At 45.8% G+C, this 23,276-nt stretch overlaps 1 protein-coding gene across 4 annotated transcripts in view; it reads left to right on the forward strand.

Moving 5' to 3' along the window:
• Positions 1-14,406, forward strand: part of CAPN6 (calpain 6) — a 61,668-nt gene extending 47,262 nt beyond the window's left edge. For 3 of the 4 annotated variants that reach the window (XM_069867839.1, XM_069867838.1, XM_069867841.1), the window contains 5 exons: positions 215-337; positions 1,613-1,815; positions 2,428-2,549; positions 9,232-9,368; positions 10,899-14,405. In XM_069867839.1, coding sequence (XP_069723940.1) covers positions 215-337; positions 1,613-1,815; positions 2,428-2,549; positions 9,232-9,368; positions 10,899-11,081 — 768 coding nt within the window. In that variant the 3' untranslated portion in view covers positions 11,082-14,405. Of the gene's footprint in view, positions 1-214; positions 338-1,612; positions 1,816-2,427; positions 2,550-9,231; positions 9,369-10,898 lie in introns of all 4 variants that reach the window. The other variant, XM_069867842.1, reaches the window with a different exon arrangement.
• Positions 14,407-23,276: the final 8,870 nt, after the last annotated feature.

The following is a 23,276-nucleotide window of genomic DNA, read 5'->3' on the forward strand; positions in this document are numbered from 1 at the left end:
AGTATAAATGTATTCCTACAGCCACCTGATGAGTTCCAGATTGTTACCCATTAGGACAGCTGAAATGTCATCAGATCAAAGATAATCACAGTTGCAGACCTCTCATCAGACCAAGAGAGCTCCCTTGCACTCTCACAGTTCTCTCAGGTGCTGGAGCACCTCCTACATGAGGACAGGCATTTCTAAAAGTTTACCCTCTTCTCTCTTGTACCAGTACATCTTCGATGTGAAGAAGACTGAGGACAAAGTGTTGGTCTCATTACAACAGGAGGATCGCCGCAAATACAAGAAAGAAAGGAAAGGAGACAACATCGCGATTGGCTTTGAAATATTCAAGGTAGGCAGCCACCTGCACTGCTGATTCAGAGTTTTGTTCAGCAGCCCTGTTTCAGCTTGGTGATGAGATCTTGGGAAGATAGAGGCATGGTTGTCATGATGGGGATCTGTCTGGCTCTGCTCTCAACGTGAGCTTTGCATGTGTAATGCAAGCAGTCACCAGAGCTGACAGTAGAAAGTCTATTTGAACTAAATTGAATTGAGTTCAATTCTAACCCTAGTTGAACTAAAGGAACCTAAGTCATTTTTCCCTATGCAAAAGAATTTTAAGTGATTTTCCTACCCCAGACTTTGAAGAGGAAGACAAAACCAAATATTAACACTTGAAATACAGAGGGTTTTTTCGGTTTCTTACCGGTGGCTCCTCCCTTTATTTAATCAGCAAATACAGCCAAGTGAATGAGTTTGAGAAGTCAGCCATTTTTCTTTCTCCACTTAGAAAAAAAGAGTCAAGAGTGTTTTCAAAAGCAGGAGTAGCAAGTAGGAAATGATCATATATGAAAAGGAACCAAAGGGCTCCCAAAGAGAAATTTAATTGCACTCTCAGGGCAAATTGAGTAAAATGAAAATGTGAATTGAAAGGAGGAAAGCAAGAGAAACAGCTATGCACCTGCTTTTTAACTGAGGATCAGGATTATCTTATCATCCGTTGCTATAGTTAATGGGACTACACTGAGTCTATGGCCTTATCCTAAAATATAGCCAGTTTTTAACAGTCAGAGCTTCTGACACCTGTATCACACTTATTAGACAATTACCTGTTAACTACATCTAATGAGAAGTGTCATCACAGAAAGTAGTATAACTTACTGTCCTTGTTCATGCCTGTATATCTAATTTAGAAAGGCTTGGAAAAGCAAATCACACCTTGAGAAAAGTATCAGTACTCTATTTTTGTCTCTATTTGATAGTTTTTCTATTTTAGAAGAGTTCCAAGCCACCAGGATCATTATCATGACTAAAGGCCTTTGGAAGACCATGGCCTAAATTATCTGAAGACAAAAGAGAACTACCAGAAAAGAATGTAGGGCTGTCTCTGCCCCCAGGAGCTGCTTAAGAAGTAGGTTTATATTTTCACTGTGCTGTGGCAAATGTCACTTCCCCGAAGAGGATATTAAAAGTTAAGCACAGCTTGAAGGCTTAGAACAAAACATAAATGTGGCTTTTGTATTCAGAAAAGGGCAATGAAAATACAGCTGTATGCATCTGGATTATGTGCCTACTATGTCAGACTGCTTGTTAGCTCTGGTATCCCTGTACTGCTCTGTGGCTGTAGGTGGAGGACAACAGAAGGTATCGACTGCACAAGCTGACAGTGCAGGAAAGAGTGGCCACATCTCTGTACATCAACACACGCACTGTGTTCTTGAAGAGGATCCTTAAGCAAGGCCGCTATGTCCTTATCCCAACTACATATCATCCTGGCATCATTACAAAGTTTATCCTGAGACTCTTCACAGACGTGCCATCAAAACTCAGGTGGGGTGCCCTCACAGCTGCATGAGATCTTCCCTCGCTCACACTGGCTGCACCTTCTTGGAAATGGCTGACTGATTGCTCTCAAATAACCCTATTGCTCCAGAACCAGGCCCTTGAGATGGCCAGGATCACCTCCAAGAATCTCCAGATGGCTCATATTTTACTTAGGAGCCTAGTGGACAATTCTGTTTGAGTCTTTTGTAGCTGCCTTCAGTTCTGGACCAGAACACAGAGCACTGGTGCTTGCTGTTACAGTTGGTATTGTTTATTTATTTGACCATCTCCTTTGAAACTGGTGGTGGCCTGCAAAGGCAAAACTAGTGTTTCATGAAATCAGGACCACTGATATTTTTTCTTGCTTTGATACTGTTTTCCATGATTTAAAGTTTCTTTTCCCATCACTTTTGCTGCTATGCAGATGCTGACACATTTGCTTTACTTTGCTTTGCTCTGTTTTTATTTCTTACGCTTGTCACTTCTCTACCACAAACTTCCAAAATGGTACATGAGGAAAGAGTACAAATCTCATGTTCTGAAAATGCCAGATTTCCACAACCTTTGTTTGTTTGCATGATGTTTGTTGCTCCAATTGCTTTTCCCATGATTTTTCAGGGAGCTGAGGGGAGATAAGCCTAAAATGACATGTTGGAATCTTCTTTGCGGCTATCCACGCAGAGTCACCCAAATCAAAGTTCACTCTGCAGAGGGCTTACAAACACAAGACAGATCAGGTGGTAAGTGTAAAGTGAGCCTGGAAGAGTGGGAGGGAATTCTTTAGTCCTGTAAAGATGATCTGAGTTGATATGTAAGCATTCAGAAATCATCCAAAGAAACAGAAGATTTATGGGATATTTTTCTTTAACATGTTGTAAAAGCTGCTCAAAAGGAGAGATCAAATGAATAAGATGATAGAAAACAGCAAGAGTTATGTGTCGTCTGTGCTAGTCCATGCAGGCAGTACAGCCAGACCCTCCTGAGAAGCCTTTTCTGGGGATTAGTAAGAAATTCACTTTTGGGGGGTTCTGTGGTTTTAAATGGAAAATGCCCAGGGAGATGGATGAATCTCATGGACTCATGCAGTGTATTCCACTCACCTCACAGCCTTCAGAGCACTTTGTTCTTCATTACTCCAAGCTTAATAACATTTCAAGGAGGAAATTATGTTTTTTCAAACAACTGTTTTCAGCTGGGTAAGCTAGGACAGGGAAAAGTGAAATGACTTTTATAGGACTGTGTATCTACACATCAAAGGAAGTGTCCTGAAGGACACTAAAATGTCTTTCTGGCTCTCGATATTGACAGTTAATTAGGAAATTTGTCCAGTTGCCATTTGCTTCTTCATTTTCTACTCCTACTTCCCATCTGTCAACCTTCATTTTCCATGACTAGTGCAACAGAAAAAAGTAGGCACATCCAGCACCGAGCGGCTGATAGGGAGAAAGCAAAGGAGCATAGATACTATTGTGAAATTGGAACAGGAAACTTAGGGGATACTGAAACATCTGCTGTGTTTGCTTCAGATATCTCTTCAGCAATCTTTGTTTTCAGATGTGGAGCTCAGTTGCACTAACTTCATGTGACAGAGAAGGCATTAGACTTAGACCTGTAGCATAGTTCATCTTCAGTCTCACAAAGCAGCTGTGAAATTTCTCCTGCCAGATAGCTACAGTTTTATTCCAGGCCCCTTTTCGTAGTTATTCCTGGCAGCCCCTGAATGGTAACTGAATGTACTTTTTGCTGTGAAAGACACTTTCTGCTATGTCTGCTGTCTTTTCAGGAGTCAAGAATGTTGGAGGGGAGGGATACAGAAAATTGATTTGGTTCATTTTTCTTGGTAATTTTCTTGAAAAACGGGAGCCACAAATGCCTTGGTCAAACAAGCGATACGGCTGCACCTTCTCAGCAAGGCAGGATGGATGGGTGAGACTGATGTGACAAGAATAGCAGAGCAATGCTTTGAAAAGAGGTGGTATCTTCTTTTTCTTCCCTATGAAGGACTTTTCCATTTTTAAGGTGCTTTTTTTTTCTTTTAAAATGCCTTAAATATTTTTCACTAACATCCCCTGCAGTAAAGCAATAAAAGCCAATTCTCCACCCTTAGCATTTCATAGTCCTTAGCACAGTGACAGTCTTGACAAGAACATTAAAAACAATTGCCTGCAGCAGCTAGAGACCAGGCTGGAGCTCAGAGAGCATTGTGGGATTTGGTGCATGTGACGCAGACCCTCAGGAATATACAAATAGGACTCACAACCAATGTGTAACAAATATTTTAACTACAGCATAGCCCAAATACCTTTAGGACCCAGTACTACCACACGTGGTCAGGTTGAGTTGAAGCATCTCCTTCCATTTTTGATTTCAGCATCCAGTGTTGGACTGATGATTACCCCAACAGAACTGAAAAGGTGACCTGTTGTGTGAAGAGCTGTAGCAAATGGACTCACAGATTTTTCTTTTAAACCTAAGCAAAACATCTGTTTGATTATTTTATCTGCTGAAAAAGCACGTAATTGGGGTCAAGTGATACTGTTTGTGAATTAGTATTGAATTCATCAAGTGGCTGGAAAAAAAAAATCAATCATTGTCAATTTTTTTCTGAAGCGTTTAGATTTCCCTGTGTGAAACAACGTCCCATTTTTAAATTCATCTAAAACATACGAGGATTTGAACGCAAAACCTAAATGAAACTTATTGTTTGCAGAATGCCATATGTTATAGCAGTCTCAGAAAAATGAAGTAGGGAGAGCGCGTAAATAAAAAAGCCATGAAGCCAAAGGTGCACTGCTGAGATTTGTGTTACACAATAAAGTCAAGCTGGGCCATGACAAGGCTAACGCCCATAACTGGCACTCTGCCTTCTAAGAGCACCTTGCTGGGAAATTTAACAAAGCTCCTGATTGATGCTAGAGTCCTTTTTTGGTACTGTAAAAAGTACAGGTTTGCTCACATTTGTTTGCGTTTTTTCTTGTGCATGGATATAGAAATGCCTGGCTAGGTTGTAAATTTACATTAGAAAGTAATATCCCATATTCTGAGATTGCTTTCTAATGCCTTGCCCACTCTTGTGTCCTCACTGGATCCTCTCCCATGCTTGTTTCAAAGAGAAATAGCAGCCAGGTGTTTCAAAAGGACGAGTTTTATCAGGAGTGGGTTTAGACCTCAAAGACATGAGGGCATTTACTAAAATATCAGTCTTACCTGCTTCTCCTGGTGCATTTCCTGATGTGAACTAGATTTAAAAGTTCTGCTTTCTAATTAATACTGTGAGACAAAGGAAGAGGCCACACAGCAATTGCCACTGGGAGTGACAAGTAGAGGTTTCCTTTCAGGTTAGGCACAGTCAATATGTTTATTCAAGGAGAAAACAGGTAGATTAAGTGGTTGTCTTTGCCTGCTGTGATGAGGATCTCACACAAAGATTACGCATTATCTGGTGCGAAGGTTGTTGGCAACTTGTTTCTATGTGAGCTGCTGTGTCTGATTAGCCTCACTGCATTTCACAAGGATTTACCAACTTCTCCTTCACCTTCTGGTCTGCAGCATCTCAGCTTTCAAGCTGCTGCTTTTCTTATGCTCAGTCTGTGTCATCTGTCAACTGTATTCCCCCTTGTCCAGCCACCAGCCTGGTTTGTCATTATCTGCCCTTAGCACAGAAAGAAGACAAAACTTGATGGTAAACAAGGAGATTATGATTCATTCTGCAGCTTCTGAGACACAGCATTACATCTCTCTGCCAAACTGTCCTGAAAACATTAGGATGTCTCTATTCTCTGATGCCGGGGTACACAGTTGTACAAATTAAAAGCAGCCTGAAGAGATCTTTTTTTTTTTTTGTACAACTTAGCCAGAGGGATTTTAGACTTGAATGCACTGTTCTTCACATAAGCCCATCACTGTCATGTGAGTGTTGTGCTTAGCACAATTTTCTGAGGAACTACTTAAACAAAACTGTAAGAGAATGAACATTGCATAGCAAGTGCACACCCGGCCTTGTTCACGAGCTGGTTGTCATCAGAACCCTGCTCTCAGCCAGAGGAAGATTGTTTAAAGCCGATTTTAAATGTTTATTGGAAAGCTCCTCCTTGCTGCTGTCTTTGATTCATTGTCTCATCTGGAAAAAATAATGGATGATTTGCTGTTGTCAAATATAGTGGATGAATCTAGCTGCCTAGACTCAATTCTCAATACATATTGGTTGCTTTTGTTGAAAGTACCTCTCCGACTTGGCTTGTTCTGAAGTTAATCCAGCTGTGAGTCAAGCGCAGTGGCAGGTTTTCAAGAAGATGAAGAATCACTGTGTGCTTGGAGATTGTCTCTCGTTTCCAGATTTGTTGTAAGAATTACTCTTGCTACTGTTTGTCGCACTCTTTTCCCAAGAGTTTGTCTTTGAGAACAAATCACCTTTTGCATCTTTAAGTCTTCCCACTGAAATCCCATGTTGAATTTGCATGTTTAATGGCCTTTCACCACTTCATATCTAAACTGAGTATTGTGATCCACTATGTGACATTCCTGGTAAGCAGAATGTACCTTACCTGGTAAGAAAAGTACATTTAATGGCAGTCTGAGAAATAGAAGGAAAGAGAAGGTGAAAAGCAGTTGTCAAATATCCAGTCAAAGCATGAGAAGGGAAGCAGAGAGAAAACGGAGAGAATTTACTGATGCCAGTGGAAAGACTCTCTTTTATTATCTGTATTGTGGGGGAAACTAAGAGGTATCGCATGAGCAAAGACTCAACTGCAAAAGGCTGTAACAAGCTATTGTATTTCCCAGGGCTGTGCTTGACTCTCAGCAGTGTGTCTGCTCTGTTTGTTCCATACCTTTTTCCTGTGACTGAATTTGTCATAGCTCTCCATATAGCAGTAAGAGTGGTCTAGCTGGAGAAGAGTGGGAACATCTTCGAGAACTTCTTCTCAAGAACATGTTCTGAAAGCCTTTTGTGTTTGGTGCAGCCATGAAGGCTGTGGATTTTAGATCTTTGGTCCAATTGGCAAAACCTAAAACAATAGTAGCCTGAAACTACTGTGTGTAGATTTCTTTAAGCCTCAGAAATGTCAGTACTTTTCAAGTGTTTCTGGCCTTTACAGATTTCAACTTTTTCTTTTACACTGTTCCTTCATACAAATTCCCAATGTAGCAGCGTGGCTGTAGGGCTGGGATGAAACAGCTGTTCGTACACAGCGTGAGGTTCGAGGCATGGCTTGAGTCGTGTGTGTGTGCCTGAGAACTGAACCCAGTCCTCCTGGTGCTGCTGCCAGAGCAGTTCCCAGAGTAGCAGCTCTGGTTGTTTTCATTCCCAGCTCGTGGCAAATACTATGTTGTTGCTTTTCCGCATTAGTAGCTCTTTCTGCCTTGTCTTCGTACTGTAAATAAACCAGTCCCAGAGCTGCAAAGAACTGGGCCAGCTGTAGCTGAAATCGTCCCTTATCTCATTCCACATGTGCAGCTCTCATTTCTTTCTTTTTTTCTGGAACTTGATTCCTCCTAATCTAACTGACCATTCAGCAATGCCACCGTGAGGTCGTGCTGTGCAGGTACCTTTCATGTTCCTCTTCTACTCCCTCTTTTTTTCTATCTCTTTCTGAGAATTTGGATCTGTGTCTTTCAAATGTTTGCTTTCCTCTGCTTTTCAATTAACAAGTCCCTTCATTAACAGCTCTGTCATCCAGACCCTTATCTCTTAATTACTGTTAATGATCAGATGTTGCTTTGCTCTTTGCCTTTGACCAAAGTGGTTGACACCATTTCATGCAAGACCCCGTTTTATTCAGATCAATTTTTCAAATTCTTTGCGAAGGGGGTAGCTTTTCCATCACTGATTACACAGCATGGTGCCACCCCGTGCCCCCGAGCTAAATCCACACATTCAGTGACACAGAAAGTAATTGCCTATCAGAAAAGCCAATATATAGCTACCTGCTATAGGAAGTATGATATGTTGTCAGGGTAACCAGCCTATCACATATCCAACCAGGTGTAATCATAGCACAGCATACGGAAAAATCTGTTTCTTTCTCATAAGTGCAAGCAGCTCCTTCTGCTTTGGATGTCTCTGTTACAGGGTTTGTTTGTGTGAGATGTTGGTATCCACTCCTGCAAATAAGTAATGTGTTTGAGGAAAATCATCCAGGGTATGAATTGTTAAAAATGAAAGCTGCCCTAAAAATGACGCTGCCTTATGGCTGTCATTCCAGTGGTGGCATTTTCGAGGAGATGGTGATGCAATGCGTGTAAGAAATGATCACGAGTCCCACTACATTAATTCAGCAGGTTTATTTAAAACATGTCTGAAAATTGGCAAGGTGTAGAAAAACAGACGTGCTGTCATTAATAACAGAAATGTACTGAAATAGTTGTTTTGAAATACAAAAAAATGGTAGTGCCTGTGTTTAATTAAAAATTAATCAGGAAGTGGAATGGTCTGTTCTATTTGAGGTTAAAGATAGGTGTTTCCAAATTGGTTCTTGCTCCCTATTGGAATAGAAAAAAGATACCAATATTTGTAACAAAGTAAAAATGTTCAGTGTAAAAACAAAGCATTTTAGAATGTCAGTCTCAGTGGGTTACATATAATTAAAGTGCAATTGAAAACATTAATTAGGAGCTGTAATAGGTACATACACCTTTTGATAACACAAACTTTGAAATTAAATCAATCCAAATGATAGAATTGAAGAAATTGTCTCAGATTCATGGGAATGAAATGACAAATTGGGGAGGATTTCCTTCAACTGTTTCCCATGGAAAACTGTGTTGAAACCAGTGCACTCCTACAAAATGTTTTTGCATTTTGGCAATGTTTTACTTTCTGGAAGAGAAACTGCTTCTTTAAATCTATGTCCTAACACTAATGCTCATTTCAGAATACAGTAGACAGCACTTCCAAGCTAGGCAGCCTAAGGGTGAGCACAGAGATGTGCATTCAGTGATCTAAAAAAGGTTCTGTGCAGTTTTGGTCCTTGGCCTCCATAGGAACGGTGGCTGATGAACAGTTTCCACCCCCCATTTTGGCCCAGGTGCCCAGCACTACGTATCAGGTTGCATGTGCACAGATGCATTCTGGCTCTCACACCTACAGCAAAGTCAGGAAGCTTCGAGTGTCACTTCCAAGACCTGTTAGATGAGCCAGGAGGGTGCTCTGCAAGGGGAAGTGGAAAAAGCACAATCTCAGTCTAGGGCTAAGGTGGTTTCACAGCAAACGGTGCCTGGTTTCCATCTCTGAGCATCCAATTGTTACAAGAACGAGATATTTAACCTCTGCCAATGACAGGCAGTAGATGTGATGTGCCCTGTTCCTGTACTCGGTAGCAGTGGTGCTGCCAGGCACAGGAGGGGGTTGCTTCTGCTGGGTTTCTGGGCTGGTCTCAGCTGCCATTCTGTGTCTTAAGAGCTGTGCTGCTGATTGTGTTTTAGGGGCAGATCCCTATGTGCTGATCAAGTGTGAGAACAAAAGCGTGCGCTCCCCTGTGCAACACGATACCACCAGTGCCATCTTTGACACCCAAGTGATTTTCTACAGAAAGAAGATCAACAGCCCTATCATTGTCCAGGTGAGATAAGCCATGCAGGGTGGGCTGCTAAAGGCCGGGAGGAGAGCATCACTGGGCTTGGTGTGTGCTAACTCTTCCTTCATGTGATGGATACTCAGGATAGAAGTTTGAAAACTTCATCTCCCCTCACTGGGGCTATGCCCCGTGCTCAGCTGCTCTACTGATTCTCTAGCCTAGGTGTCTTCCCTAAACCAGCAACCAATGACACTTACGGATCAGAAAACATGTTTCATTCCAAGGCTTTGAGGGAATTTACAGGATTGCCTTTTGCCTCATTTGGTACCTGATGAAAGAGAGATAGAGAAAAGCCAAGTGTTGGCCAGTGTCACTGTCTGAAATAAAACCAAAGCTATGACTACTAAAGTTTTCTTACCTTCAATTCTAGTCCTGTGGAACTAGACCATGCTGCTTACCTCTGTGCTAGCTGGAGAAACAGAGCTTAGTGTTTAGAGGAGGCAGTCAAAAAAAACTTTGAGAGAGTGGAGCGGCATTTCAGTTTGATATACCCGGGTGTTTAGTATTAGGCAAATACTAAGGAGTGTGTCTTCTTCATCAGTGCAGGGAGGTCTGTGAATCAATTCACTGTGACACCTAAGCACAAGAAACTGAAATATCTTTGTAGCACTGTGTTGCAAGAAAAGATACTTCCCTGACTTCTCACTGCCTAATGCAGTACTGGTGCCCAATCCTCCCGTGCTGTGGGGCTCCTCTGAGCTAATGTGTATTCTACAAATGTTATAAATAGAAGGAGGATGATAGCAGTGTCACCCCCTAAGCCACAGACTGTGGTTATGGATTAGAGGGAACTGTTACAATAGGTGATGGAACATGGTCTGTGTTCTTGGCATGTGCAGGATTGCCTAATCCTTAATAAAGATTTGATTTAGACATGAAACCTCACCCTGTCTCTCTACAGTATGCAGCTCAAACACTTTGACTTTTCCAGGATAACTAAAAGTTAAATACTAATGAACTTCACAGACCAAACAAAGCCTGGCACATAAGACAAGCAGCAAACCCCACTATTAACAGCCCTGCAATTGCTGCTTGCTATATGCCCAACCCCGTCTGCAGTAGTGACAATGAGATGTCCAAGGACTCCAAAGCCACGTCTGTCCCTTGGTGTAGCAGTGTGGACTTGGCTCAACAACACTCAGAGGAAAAGCACTGAGAGCACTGCAGAGGTGAGCACAAACAGGCAGAGTAGCACAGACAGGCTGATCACACATAGATTTTTTACTGCTGATGAGCTCAAACAGGTAATTTTTAATCCTCTTCTAGGCAAGCTTTGACCTAGAAAGCAAAAAGCTGCATTTAGCTCCTTATTTGCATAGTGTATGTAAATGAGCATGCAAATCCAGAATCTCCCACATGCTCTCTAGACAATTAGCTAAATTTAGGTGGATGCCCTCTCCTCACAGCTTTTTCAAGGGTTTAATGGAGATGATCCTCCTCCAGCACAACCCTCTCGGGTGGAGAGTCAGAGAAGCGCTGCATTGGCTGGGTTTATTTCTGTTCCCTTGTCTCTAGGTCTGGAACAGCAACATCTTGTGTGACCAGTTCCTCGGACAGGCGGTGCTGACAGCTTCACCCAATGACCCCAGAGAACAGCAGACTCTGCAGCTCCAAGGGAGAGGGAGCCGAGAAGCAGTCGAGGTGCCAGGTCGCATCACCGTCAAGGTTTTTTCCAGCGATGACCTCGTGGAGCTATGAATACCAAAGCCCCGCAGAGCCAGACAGAGCTGTCACCTCGCAGCAGGGGTGCTTGTCTGTGCTTTCTGTGTGAATGACTCGGGAGCAAAGGTTGCACATAATCATAATCGCTTTAAAAGGAAAAAGCCCTCTAACTCTCCACATTATCGCGGATAATGGGGAGAGAGGCTTTTGTAGAGGGAAGAATACACATTTATACATATATATGTTCATGATGCAGCAAATACAGTAGAAGAGGGGCCAAACTGAATGTTAGCAGATAAGCTTATTAAGATGTGACCATCTTCCCCCACAGCATCTTTCAGGAGCTCTCAGCACATAAGCTGGAAATGCCTGTGACTGTTCTCACACGTTCCCAGCACAGCATCATCTGTTCTCAGCAGTGGGACTGGATGCAGGCAGGATGGCTGCATCTCCATGGTCACAGGGTGGATTCACGTGGCTCAGTCCTTGTCCGCTGTGAGGCTGTATTTGGGACGGGGATTTTTTTTAATCGTTGATTGGAATTCTTATCCCCATATAGGGATAGAAAATTCTGGATGAATGTCATCGTTACTGCTACAGGTCAGATGTTTCTGTCTTTGGCAAAATGTCATTACTCAAGGAGTTCAGTTACAGGTCATACCCTTAAGACCAGGCATTCCAGGGCAACATTAAAACAGATGGGCAGGTCTTGCAGTGCCTATTTGAACACCACAGCAAATAAGAGCTTTGCCTGCATAAAGGATTTCAAGTTGACTTCCTTATTCTTCTATTCTCCACCTCAAGCTGATTTCCCAAGTTGATATCTCTGGCTAAGAGAAGGGCACCTCACAATTCAGCTGTGGTTTTGCTCAGAGGACAAATACAATAATGGGAGCCTCCTTGCTAAGGAGGCTTTGTTTAATCCACGTGATGCTAAAAATGGAGTGACGCTCCCTTTGCTTCTTTAGATGTGATGGGTAGCACCAGAGTGAGAGAGCACAAAATTAGCTCATGACAAGGTTTGTAGATGACAAGCACATAATAGGTTTGTAAAACAAAATGCTGTACCCTGCAAGGTAGGAAGTTTCACTCTCAGTATTTTGTACCTGTTTATTGCTGGCAGAGGCGATGTTTTGGTTGAATTTTTACTTGAGTGCAATGGAGGACAGGTATCCTTTCACTTTTTCTTCAAAGCAGGGTTCTGGTACAAGCTTTCCTTTAACTTTTGCACGTATCCTGCTGGCAGGGTTTCCTCATAGCCGACATTTCAGTGTCGTCATGCTGTGCGGTGATACTAGCAGTGTTAGAGGCTTGCTGTTCTAGAGCTCTTGGAAATGGGTTGTATGTGGTTGCAAATTCTGCTCTTGAAAGTGAAGCTAAAGGATGACTATTCTGCCTTTTGTGCAGCCAGGAAGTTTGGATTTCTGTGAACCACTTCAGCCATTCTGGGTAATTTTTATAATTTATAAAATGACCCTGAGTTGATTAATGTTTTCAGAAAAGGTTTTGAAGTCTCCTCAGGGCTCCAAAAGGATCATTCCTTTCTCTGACATGTCAGAAATGGAATGTAAAGCTATGAATGATATTATAGCACCATCAGCTTAGTTGCGTGTACCAAGTACCTAAATCCAGCTTTCTTTTTAAACAGCTTGGGCTCAAGCCATTTTGCATGCAGAGCATTTGTCAGATGTGAACTACATGTGGTTCACAGCCCCACAGGCAAGCGTAATTCTCTGTAAACTCGTAGCTTCAGAGTTGCTTGTTCGTGGACACATTTATAAACTGAAATAGTTTTGGAAAAAAGAAAAAAAGCATGAACTTTCTTGTACAGAGCAGAGTCTGGGCAAGCCACATGGGGAACTGCAGCTCGATGTGGGCTGTCCTAGCCCTGCACTAAGACTTGTTTGCCTTACTTTTCCTTAGACACTATTTCGTGCCACAATGGCTGCTTCTCAGTGGAGTGGCAAGCAGTGGCTGCAGCCTGTTGGCACGTCTTCACCGTAGGAGTGGGGAGCACCCTGCTGCTGTTCCAGCATTAAAGGCCTGCACTGCAGCTCCTAGGGCAGCAAGGCTTCCAGGAGAGTACGCTGAGGCAGAGTGGAATACATCGTGTCGTATAACTCCCTTTTCAGACAGACTTTTCTCCAGGGGCTGTTCCCTAAGAGACGGGTGCAGTAAGGAGGGGTTGACTTGGTCACTGATTGATTTGGGTCAGTGTTTAGCCTGAAGAAGGTTCCTCAGTGACAGCAACCAGCACAGCCAGGCTGCTCTCCCTTCTGCGAACTGAGGCAACTGGGAGGACACTGGAGGCTTATGTGTCCCTGCCCCAGTATTTGCCTGATCCAAGAGCTGGCTTGAGCTCATCAAGGCCACGGAGTCATCTCACTTCTGAGCTGAAGGGCGAGTCTCTTGGCTGTGTTCTTTGAACCCCATTTCAGCATCAACATAAGGGTCATCTCCAGTGTCAGCCGGACAGAGAGAGCTTGACCAGCAATTCTTTGTTGTGTGCAGTCTGACAAGGAGGGAGCTCGGGTTGGAGTGGGTAAAAGTGATGATTTTCAGGCTGTGATAATTACGTTGGCTCAAGACATTCCCACAGTTCGTCCCCATGACTTGGAGGCAGGGGGCTGCTCAGGCTGGAAGTGGAACTCTGTTGCTTTCAGTGTTGCCCTGAGGGCATCGCAGTCCAGTGCTGGTAGCTGTGAGAGGACCAGGCATGCTGAGACCAAGCAGAATATCTGTACCTCTGCATTTATTAATTTTTGGAAGTAGTTGTAGCAGGCAGAACTCACCCATCAGCAGGAGCTGATCCAACCTGGGAACATGGCTGGCTGTGCTGATTTGCAGATGCTTCTGGCTTCTCCTCTCACCCAGGCACAGAGATGTGCAATCCCAGTCGAAGCCAAGGTAAGAGCAGGTTGAAAGGGGCTTGCACTGCTGCCTGCTCCCTGCAAGAGAGACCAAGCCAGGCAGGGGATGGTGCCTGCCTCTCTGGGGGCTTTTTTTCCTGTTATACGTCTTGCCATGTACAGAAAGCAAAGCCAGGTGCGTGGGGTTTTGGTTTATGAGCAAGGTAGATGCAATATGTTTGTGATGAGCTTGCCTTTTCAGACAGACACAGGCATTTAAGACCAGATGTTACCAGAGCTGGGCATTATATTTTAATGATTAGTGATAACTTGTGGGAAAATGAGGAGTGTTTTTGTAGGGGCCTGCATTTATGTATACGCTTGGGCCACCTTCAGCAGAGAGTTTTGGCTTCCAAAAATTAAAACAGAGGGAAATAGCTGGAAAATATTTCATTTCAGCCTTTCTATATATACTTTTCAAATTGAAGTAACTTAAATAAAAGATTTAAAAAAAATAAATGTGTTCAGTAATTTCTGAAATAGCTGGTTTCAGATAAAAGAAATCGTTCTGGGATGAACCCAATTGACATCTTACATTTTTCTTCTTGAGCAAGCTGAATCTCAGCTGTTCACTTAACAGTTCTCTCCCTCCACTTGACACTTCATAACTGCTTCCTACTTTGCCCATGTGAGTTCCCAGCTCATTGTGGGCTCCATTCTGTAGCCTTCCTTGCTGTCCCTCACCCTTGGGAAGACAAAGCCTCAGGTCTAGGGACTCGTCGTGTCCCTGGGTGCGCAGCAGCAGTGTCTCGGGAGTCCTGTTAGGTTTTACGGTGTAATTCAGGCCCGCTCCTCAGCCCTCAACCCCAGGCTGAAAATTTTATTTACTGAAAATGCTGTTTATTTTACTGAAGCCCAGTTTTTTGTCCTCACTGTTGCCTTCCCATTCCCTTTACCTCCTCCCTCCACGGGGATGAGCTCTCTGAATCGCTGTGGCTCTCCCCTGGCCCCGTTAGGCTTAGGCTGATGCTTATTTGTCTCCTTTTCAGGACTAATGGATGGACTTTGCTGAGCATGGCACGCAGCAGTGCTCTCGGGGGTAGAAGAGCTCCACCTCACCCATAATTTTCCTGTTTGTCTCAACTAAATCCTCTCTGTTTTGAATTCCTGCTCTAGGAAACTGCAGGGAAGACTGATAGCCTGACTCCCACACCATCGTGTTCTGGTTACGGTGCAGAGGGTGGTCCCAGATGTTAATGTTGAGCGGCCAACACTGTAGCTTCCAGCCAGCATTTTGAGTACCGTGTCATCATCTCCTGCAACTTCTGGGGGAAAAACAATTGCTGGTACTGCCAGGTCAGTGCTGCTCATATTGATAGGAGTTATGAAGGCTGAAGGTTTCTTCCACTCCAAAGGAGTCAGCATTGAGCCTGCCATGGCTGGGCAGGCACTGTGCAAGGAGCCACAGCTCCTACCTTTGCACTGAGGCACTGGAGCGTGTCGAGAGCTGGGCTATGAGGCTGGGGAAAGGTCTGGAGCACAGCGGTTATGGGAGAGGCTGAGGGAATGGGGTTGTTTAGCCTGGAGGAGGCTGAGGGGAGAACTCATTGACCTCTGCAGCTCCTGAAAGGAGGTTGTGGTGAAGTGAGTGCTGGGCTTGCCTCCCAAGCAATGATAGGATGAGAGGGAATGGCCTCGAGCTGCGCCAGGGAGAGGTTTCGATTGGATACTGGGAAAAATGTCTTCACTGAAAGAGTTCGCAGCACTGGGACAGCTGCCCAGGGCAGTGGTGGAGCCCCAAGCCCTGAAAGGGTTTTAAAGTTGGGCAGGCAGGGTGCTCAGGGATCTGGTTTAATAATGCACCAGTATGGCTGGATCTGATTTAATAATGCACAGGTTTGGTTTGATCTGGTTTCATATAGCTGGATCTCAGACAGTATTGGTCAATGGCTCCAAGTCCAGATGGAGATCCACGACAAGTGATGTCCCTCATGGATCTGTACTGGGACCGGTGCTGTTTTAATGTCTTCATGAGTGATATGAACAGTGAGATCGAGGGCATCCTCAGCAAGTTTGCAGATGACACCAAGCTGAGTGGGGCAGGTGCCACACCGGAAGGATGGGATGGCATCCAGAGGGACCTGGACAGGACCTGTGAGAACCTTGTGAGGTTCAACAAGGCCACATGCAAGCTCCTACATCTGGGTCAGGGCAATCCCTGGTTTCAATACAGGATGGGGGATGATGTGATTAAGAGGAGCCCTGCAGAGAAGGACTTGGGATGCTGGTTGATGAGAAGCTTGACACGAGCTGGTGATGCGTGCCTGAAGCCCAGAAAGCCAATTGTGTCCTGGGCTGCATCAAAACAAGTGTGGCCAGTGGGTTGAAGGAGGGGATTCTGCCCTTCTGTTCCTCTCTTGTGAGACATCATCTGGAGTGCTGGGATTCTGGAATCCACAACATAACAAGAAGATGGAGCTGTTGGAACGTGTCCAGAGGAGGCTACAAAGATGATCCGAGGGCTGGAGCACCTCCTGTATAAGGACAGGCTGAGGGAGTTGGGGTTGTTCAGCCTGGAGAAGAGAAGGCTCCGAGGAGACCTTGTAGTGACCTTCCAGTACCTGAAGGGGCTCCAGGAAAGCTGGGGAGGGACTGTTTACAAAGGCTTGTGGTGGTAGGAAGAGGGGCAATGGGGATAAACTGGAGAGGGGCAGATTTAGACTGGGTGTAAGGAGAAATTTCTATGATGGTGGTGAGGCCCTGGCCCAGGCTGCCCAGGTTAGCTATGGCTGCCCCATCCCTGGAGGGGTTCCAGGCCAGGCTGGATGGGCCTTGGGCACCTGATGCAGTGGGAGGTGTCCCTGCGGGGGTGGGACTGGACGGGCTTTAAGGTCCCTTTCCCCGCAGCCATTCTAGATTCCACGCCCAGTCACGCGCAGGTGCGGCCGGGCTCGGGGATCCCTCTTCCCGCGGCGCTGCGGGAGCCGCCTCAGCCCCGCGCGCTGCAGGGAGGGCCGCGGCCGCCATTTCGCCCGGGCGGGACGCGCGGCGCGGGGCCGCGGGGGGGCGCTCTGGGCGGGCGTGTGCGCGGGGGGCGGCCTCAGCCGGGCACCGAGAGAGGGAGCGGGGGGCGAGGGGCCTGTGGGTGTGTGCGAACACGGGGGATCGGAATGGCTTGGGTTGGAAGGGACTTTAAAGATCATCCAGTTCCCCCCCCGCCATGGGCACGGACACCTCCCTCTGGACCAGGGGGACACCGAACCGTGTGTGACTCGGAGATGGGGCCCGGCCTGGGGCCAGGCTGAGGCAGAACGTGGGGGTGCGTGCCCCTACCCGGTGGGCTGGACACCCTGCTCACCTTCCTCCAGTGCTGCTACAAAGAACTGAAACCCTCAGGTATGCGGCATCTGGTCCTGCACTTGGGGCACAACAACCCTGAGCAGCTCCAGACTAGGAGAAGTCTGGCTGGAAAGCTGCCTGGAGGAGAAGGACCTGGGGGTGTTGGTTGACAGCGACTGAACGTGAGCCAGCAGGGGCCCAGGTGGCCAAGAAGGCCAATGGCATCTTGGCTTGGATCAGAAACGGCGTGACCAGCAGGTCCAGGGAGGTTCTTCTCCCTCTGCACTCAGCACTGGTGAGACCGCTCCTCGAATCCTGTGTTCAGTTCTGGGCCCCTCACCACAAGAAGGATGTTGAGGGTCTGGAGCGAGTCCAGAGAAGAGCAACAAAGCTGGTGAAGGGGCTGGAGAACAGGCCTTATGAGGAACGGCTGAGAGAGCTGGGGGTGTTTAGCCTGGAGAAGAGGAGGCTGAGGGGAGACCTCATTGCTCTCTACAACTCCCTGAAAGGAGGTTGTGGAGAGGAGGGAGCTGGGCTCTTCTCCCAAGTGACAGGGGACAGGACGAGAGGGAATGGCCTCAAGCTCCGCCAGGGGAGGTTTAGGCTGGACATTAGGAAAAAATTCTTCACAGAAAGGGTCACTGGGCACTGGCAGAGGCTGCCCAGGGAGGGGGTTGAGTCCCCTTCCCTGGAGGGGTTTAAGGCACGGGTGGACGAGGTGCTAAGGGACATGGTTTAGTGTTTGATAGGAATGGTTGGACTGGATGATCTGGTGGGTCTCTTCCAACCTGGTTATTCTATGATTCTATGATCTGCTAGATGAGCCCACAGCGATGCGGACGGCACAACAGCAGCACTGCAGCCTCGCTCAGGCCAGGGTACCTCTGAGCCTCTAACCCCAGCGTCCCTCTCGAGCAGGGGCCAGGTGTGCTTCACAGCTTTGTGCGAGCAGCAGCAGAAGAGCTGAAGTGACCAGTGTTCAAGAAGCAGCTCTAAAGATTTCTGGGCAGGACATGCGGCTAATCACCATCTGCGGAACTCCACTTATTCATCTGGAAGAGGCATTGGTTCTTTATGGAACAGCAGAAAGACAACAGCAGATCACACGCTGGCGCTGTGCAAACTGGGGAGCAGTACAAAGGTAGCCAGTCTGCTTTTGTGGACACGAGATACAAGGAGCTCCCGCAGCAGAGGGTAAATATGGGCCTTGGCAGCTAAGTCCTGCTTCATGACATCATATGCTAATGGCATAGGACAAAGCTACAAGCACACATGGCCACAAGGTCTTCTGGAAGCTGCAGATGATCCAGGCTGGTGTGTCAGGCAGCCCTGATGCTAATTTGTCAAACAGCACCAGCCCCTCCTATAGGAAAAGCCACAGTCGCACACTCCAGTGGTATTTATAACTTTTATTTGCAATACTTTAGGTCCAAGTTTCAAACTGCAATATTTTTACACTCAAGACACAGTCATGCACAATCCATATTTCAATTTTCTATTGCTTCAACCACAATTTAAAATAACTTAATATTGGAAACAAAACCCAAAATCTTAAAAAAAAGGATGCTGAGGTCAGTAAGATGGATCCATGCCATCAGCACATTTACAAAGTAAATAACTTAGCTCTCTTTTTAAAAAGATCAGTTACCTCTTAATCCAAAGTTACAGAAGATTTTTCACTACACATTTGTTTTTATCTTTTGCTTTTTTCTGTTTTTTTTTTTTTTTAAACAGATAACACGTCCTAAAAAAAGGAATGTACAGCAAAATGAGATACATTTCTGATAAACAATGAAAATGTAGGCTCCTCCTCTTGTTTCTTTTTGTCTGGATACCCTGAAGAAAAAAAAAATCTAGCAGACACCATTGTAGGTGTAAACTGGTTGTTTCGGACTAAGCTGGAGTTTAGCATTGCTTATATCCCGATCCAGCCAAGAGTTGCAGAAGTCTTTTGTAGATCTTCCCAAATGTGTGTCTGTATGCACAGCACCTGCAGGGCAGCCGCAGCACCAGTGCAACCAGAATAACTCCCAGTGTGGCCACTGAGCCTGGGCTCTGCCCGAGGAGGAGCTGCTCTCTTCACTGGGGCTACAGTGTGTGCAGTCCTTTGCTGCTACTTCCCATCTACAGCAGCTCCCCTCCCACTTGCTTACCTGCTAGGGCAGATACTGGCAGCTTATCAGAGTCGCTCCTGAAGAGCCGAGAGGCTTTTTTTTCCCTGTTGCTGTGCTACAGACTGATTTAGCAGCATTGCTTAACACTAATATAAACGGTGTGATAGAAAGCAATTGCCTTTGTGCACCTTAGGCTGAAAGGTCGGAGATCTCAGCAGACATGGATGTAAGAGATTTGCATGCTTCATGTTTGCAATGTTGACCTGCTGCAATGTTGACCTGCTGCTGAGCTGGACAGCTTTGCGTGATGGAGAACAAGAGCGCTGGGCAGCTCCCTTCCACCCACTCAGCCAAGGGACACCTCTGGCCACCAGCACCCAGGGTGTTACCAGCATCAGCTTATTAAGCAAACAGTTCTGTCTCTGGCTGGGCTGAACAATTGACACACAATATGTAGCAGCATAAGGACCCGACTTTAAAACTAACCTGCCACTATTCCCTCCTCTTTGCAATTGTGCTGCACCAGCCTGAGGCATCGGGGAGCCCTCGGTACAAGCACAGACTTCAGGTGACAGGCCCTGGGCTTTGGACGGTATGCACAAAATGGAGGTGAGAACACTCCAGACCACACCTGCAGATTCAAAAGGCAGCTGTAAACAGGCAGTTTAAAGAGCAGAGAAATGAGGATCTCGAGCACTTTATCTGAGGCAGTTACACAGTCCTGGTTAGCAGCCGCTGAGCACAGGAGGAACTGAGGGCACAGAAAGGGACAAAATCAGTTAAGCACAGAGACTGCAAAGAGCAAGACCTGTGAGAAATGAGACTCTGCTTCATTTCTCTGTTCGAGCCCCTGAAAGGAGTGAAGGAGAGAGGGGAGTTGACACAAACAACACTTATGTTCTCAGTTCACGCTCTTCCCTCCCTCAATGTCACAGAAGAAATTTGATTAACTGAAGTCTTCTCTCTGAGTAGTCTGGTTTACTGTTAGCAGCTTAGCACAAGTACCTAAAGTAGTTGAAGCCTTAGGCTGCAAGAGCTGACCAAGAATTTTCTGATAAAAGTAAAGCTGCTAACACAAAAGTAGCTGAATTGGGCAGGCAGAATCACAGCTGCATTTAGGCTGGAAAAGGCCTCTTAAGATCATCGAGTCAACTGTTAACCTTGCACTGCCAAGCCACCACGTAGCCACAGTCCCCAAGCACCACAACCATGTATCTTTTGAAGACCTCCGGGGATGGTGACTCCACCACTTCCCTGGGCAGCCTATTCCAGTGCTTGACAACCCTTTCTGTGAAGACGTTTTTCCTACTATCCAATCTAAACCTCCCTGATGCAACTTGAGGCCTTTCCTGTCATCCCATTGCTTGTTACTTGGGAGAAGAAACCAGCACCCACCTCATTACAACCTCCTCTCGGGAAGCTACAGAGAGTGATGAGATCTCCCCTTGGTCTCCTCTTCTCCAGGCTAAACTGGGCCACTGCTGACTCATGTTCAGCCGCTGCTGACCAGCACCTACAAGTCCTTTTCTGTCAGATATGGGCAGAAGATAAGAACCAAGGAGACAAGGCCAAGAGAGTGATGCAACTTTAGAAGAAGGCCAGCCCAGTGACAGTGAAAACTAGCAGGAAGTCAAGAGCCCACTGACCAGAATTAAGTGACTGGATGTGGGCATCAGGTGCTGGGTGATATGGGTGTCATTGAGAGTCATGAGTTGGGGTGGGAGTTTCTCTCTGGAGGTACCCAGCTCAAGTCATCACCTGAGAACTAATAACAGAGGGATTAGAAGCCTTCAGTCAGACCCTATTTATGGTGGCTGGCCTGTGTAAACCCGTAACATCAGAATTGCGATTCAAAGGTGTGTACGCATGTACCCAACACCTCCTCTGACACACATCCACGACTGCCAACTCAGGCCTTTGCGACCAACTGCAGTCCTTTTGGCAAGGCAAATGTTGCCAGTGCAGAAACCAGGTGTGATCCTCAAGCAGCTGTGAACACGGTGCCTCCCAATGCGAGCAGGAGGCACCTGACAAACAGGTGCTGCAGCTGGGTTCTGCTGGGAAACTGTCCAGTCCAAAGCCACTGTGCTCACAGGTTATTAAAACAATTAACAATTTTCCCTATTATCAACTTTAACTAGTGCTGTTGCCCCCAGTTTCCTCAGATTCTAGCAGAACACAAGTGCTCGCTAGGAAGAATTGCTGAGCAGAGAGAGCGGCTCATACCCAGCCGGCAGTCCAAAGAGCACTCGTGAGGAGTGTGTAAGCATCCCTCCTCTTTCCTATGATACCATTTTATATTTTGAGATGGCTCTTGTCACCCAAAAGTGCACACAACCATGAGTAGGCTGAGGCCAATAACAGATTATACACACAATCACACCTGGGATTACAGCAATCAGCTCTAAACCACATCTAGAGAGAGGATGTATAAGCAGCATTCTGCACACTTCAGCCAGAAAATTACCCTGTCAGCTCAAGGAGGGACACAAACAAAGAGAGGTTTTGAAGATCCCTGAATTGCAAATCACACTCAATGAAATCTTGGGTGGTTTGTTTTGAAACACAAAGGTGTTTCCTGCTTCCTGAAAACTGGGGGGCTAAAATTTGAGATATTTACATGGTCAGGGAGAGGGGAAAAAAGCAAACCAAACACCTGTAACACTTATTTATGAGTCTTCCATCAGTTTGCCTCATCGCCCAGCTGCTGCACCTCTGCACATGAATGAACAACAGGCACGTGGACCACGAACTCAGCATCATTTAGCAAGGCAAAACTGGCACTAGTGTGCGTGCCCTGGACAACAAGCAAAGCAACACTGGCTCCTGTCATTAATGGTGGGAGATACAGAGCTCTCTCTGGATCTTTGCTTATGACTGGACTCAGAAACACCTGTATTTACAGGCTCAGCTGGAGGATCACTCAGCAGCCACACCAGTAACAATACACTGGAAATAAATAAGTACCATACGGACAGTAGGGCAAGGTGCCACTTCCCACAGCTACAGGACAGGAGACAGGTACGTCCTTACTTCCCTTCTTGTGGCGACTGGAATGTACTTTGTTTTCAGTGGCAGGACGTGGGGGAAGACTGACCCAAAAGACCTGCTGAGGTGCAGCCACCGGCCTCGAGAAAACTCAGCACAAACAGCTAAAAAGAATACTGGGGTTCATCAGTGCGCAGTGCAAGTTGGCCAACCAGTAGCCAAGGACGGAGAATAAACACACACAGACCTACAAACACGCTGCACACAAGAAGTGAGAGCGCAACCCTGGCCCAAGTTTGTGATCAAATCCCGAGAGCACTCTGAGATCCACCACTGTGCAGGCTCCCAGGACAGCATGCAGGAGCTGTATGGAATTTTACAGAGGTATTGTCCTTTTTTAATTTTTTTTAATTTTTTTTTTCTTATATAAATAACTTTCCTGTGCTTCTCAAACTTCCCTGACTTTACTGCTCTCATGCTTCTGTCCCAAAACACCTTGAGAAACCACAGCGAGCTATTGGGTCACTTTCACACATTTTCATAGAAGGGATAGGAATCACAATCAAGCTCTGCACAGGGTTTTTTGCCATTTAATGAATCTAAAACCAAAGACAATTAACCAGTCTGTTAAAACCTTGGAATGGAAGTGTTTGAAACCTATTTAACTATGCAGTACGCAGCAGAAACAGCCTATTTCTAAGCCTTCAAATATATATATAAAAATCTAACTGCTTAATCTGAGGAGAGCAGTCAAGAGAACCCGAGATAGTTCCAGAGATTTTATAGCAGTCGTCTCTTTTCTGCAAGGTCAACCCTATTGTCAATTCTAACCTACTGTGCAAGTAACACACAAGACCTGCCCCTCTCAGGACTGGGTTTGGTTGGTTTTTTTAAAACCTATTAATATGCCTCTTCCACATTTGCTGTCACAGCTGGAAGGA

This window comes from Phaenicophaeus curvirostris, chromosome 13 (genome assembly GCF_032191515.1).
Source record: "Phaenicophaeus curvirostris isolate KB17595 chromosome 13, BPBGC_Pcur_1.0, whole genome shotgun sequence".
NCBI lineage: Eukaryota > Metazoa > Chordata > Aves > Cuculiformes > Cuculidae > Phaenicophaeus > Phaenicophaeus curvirostris.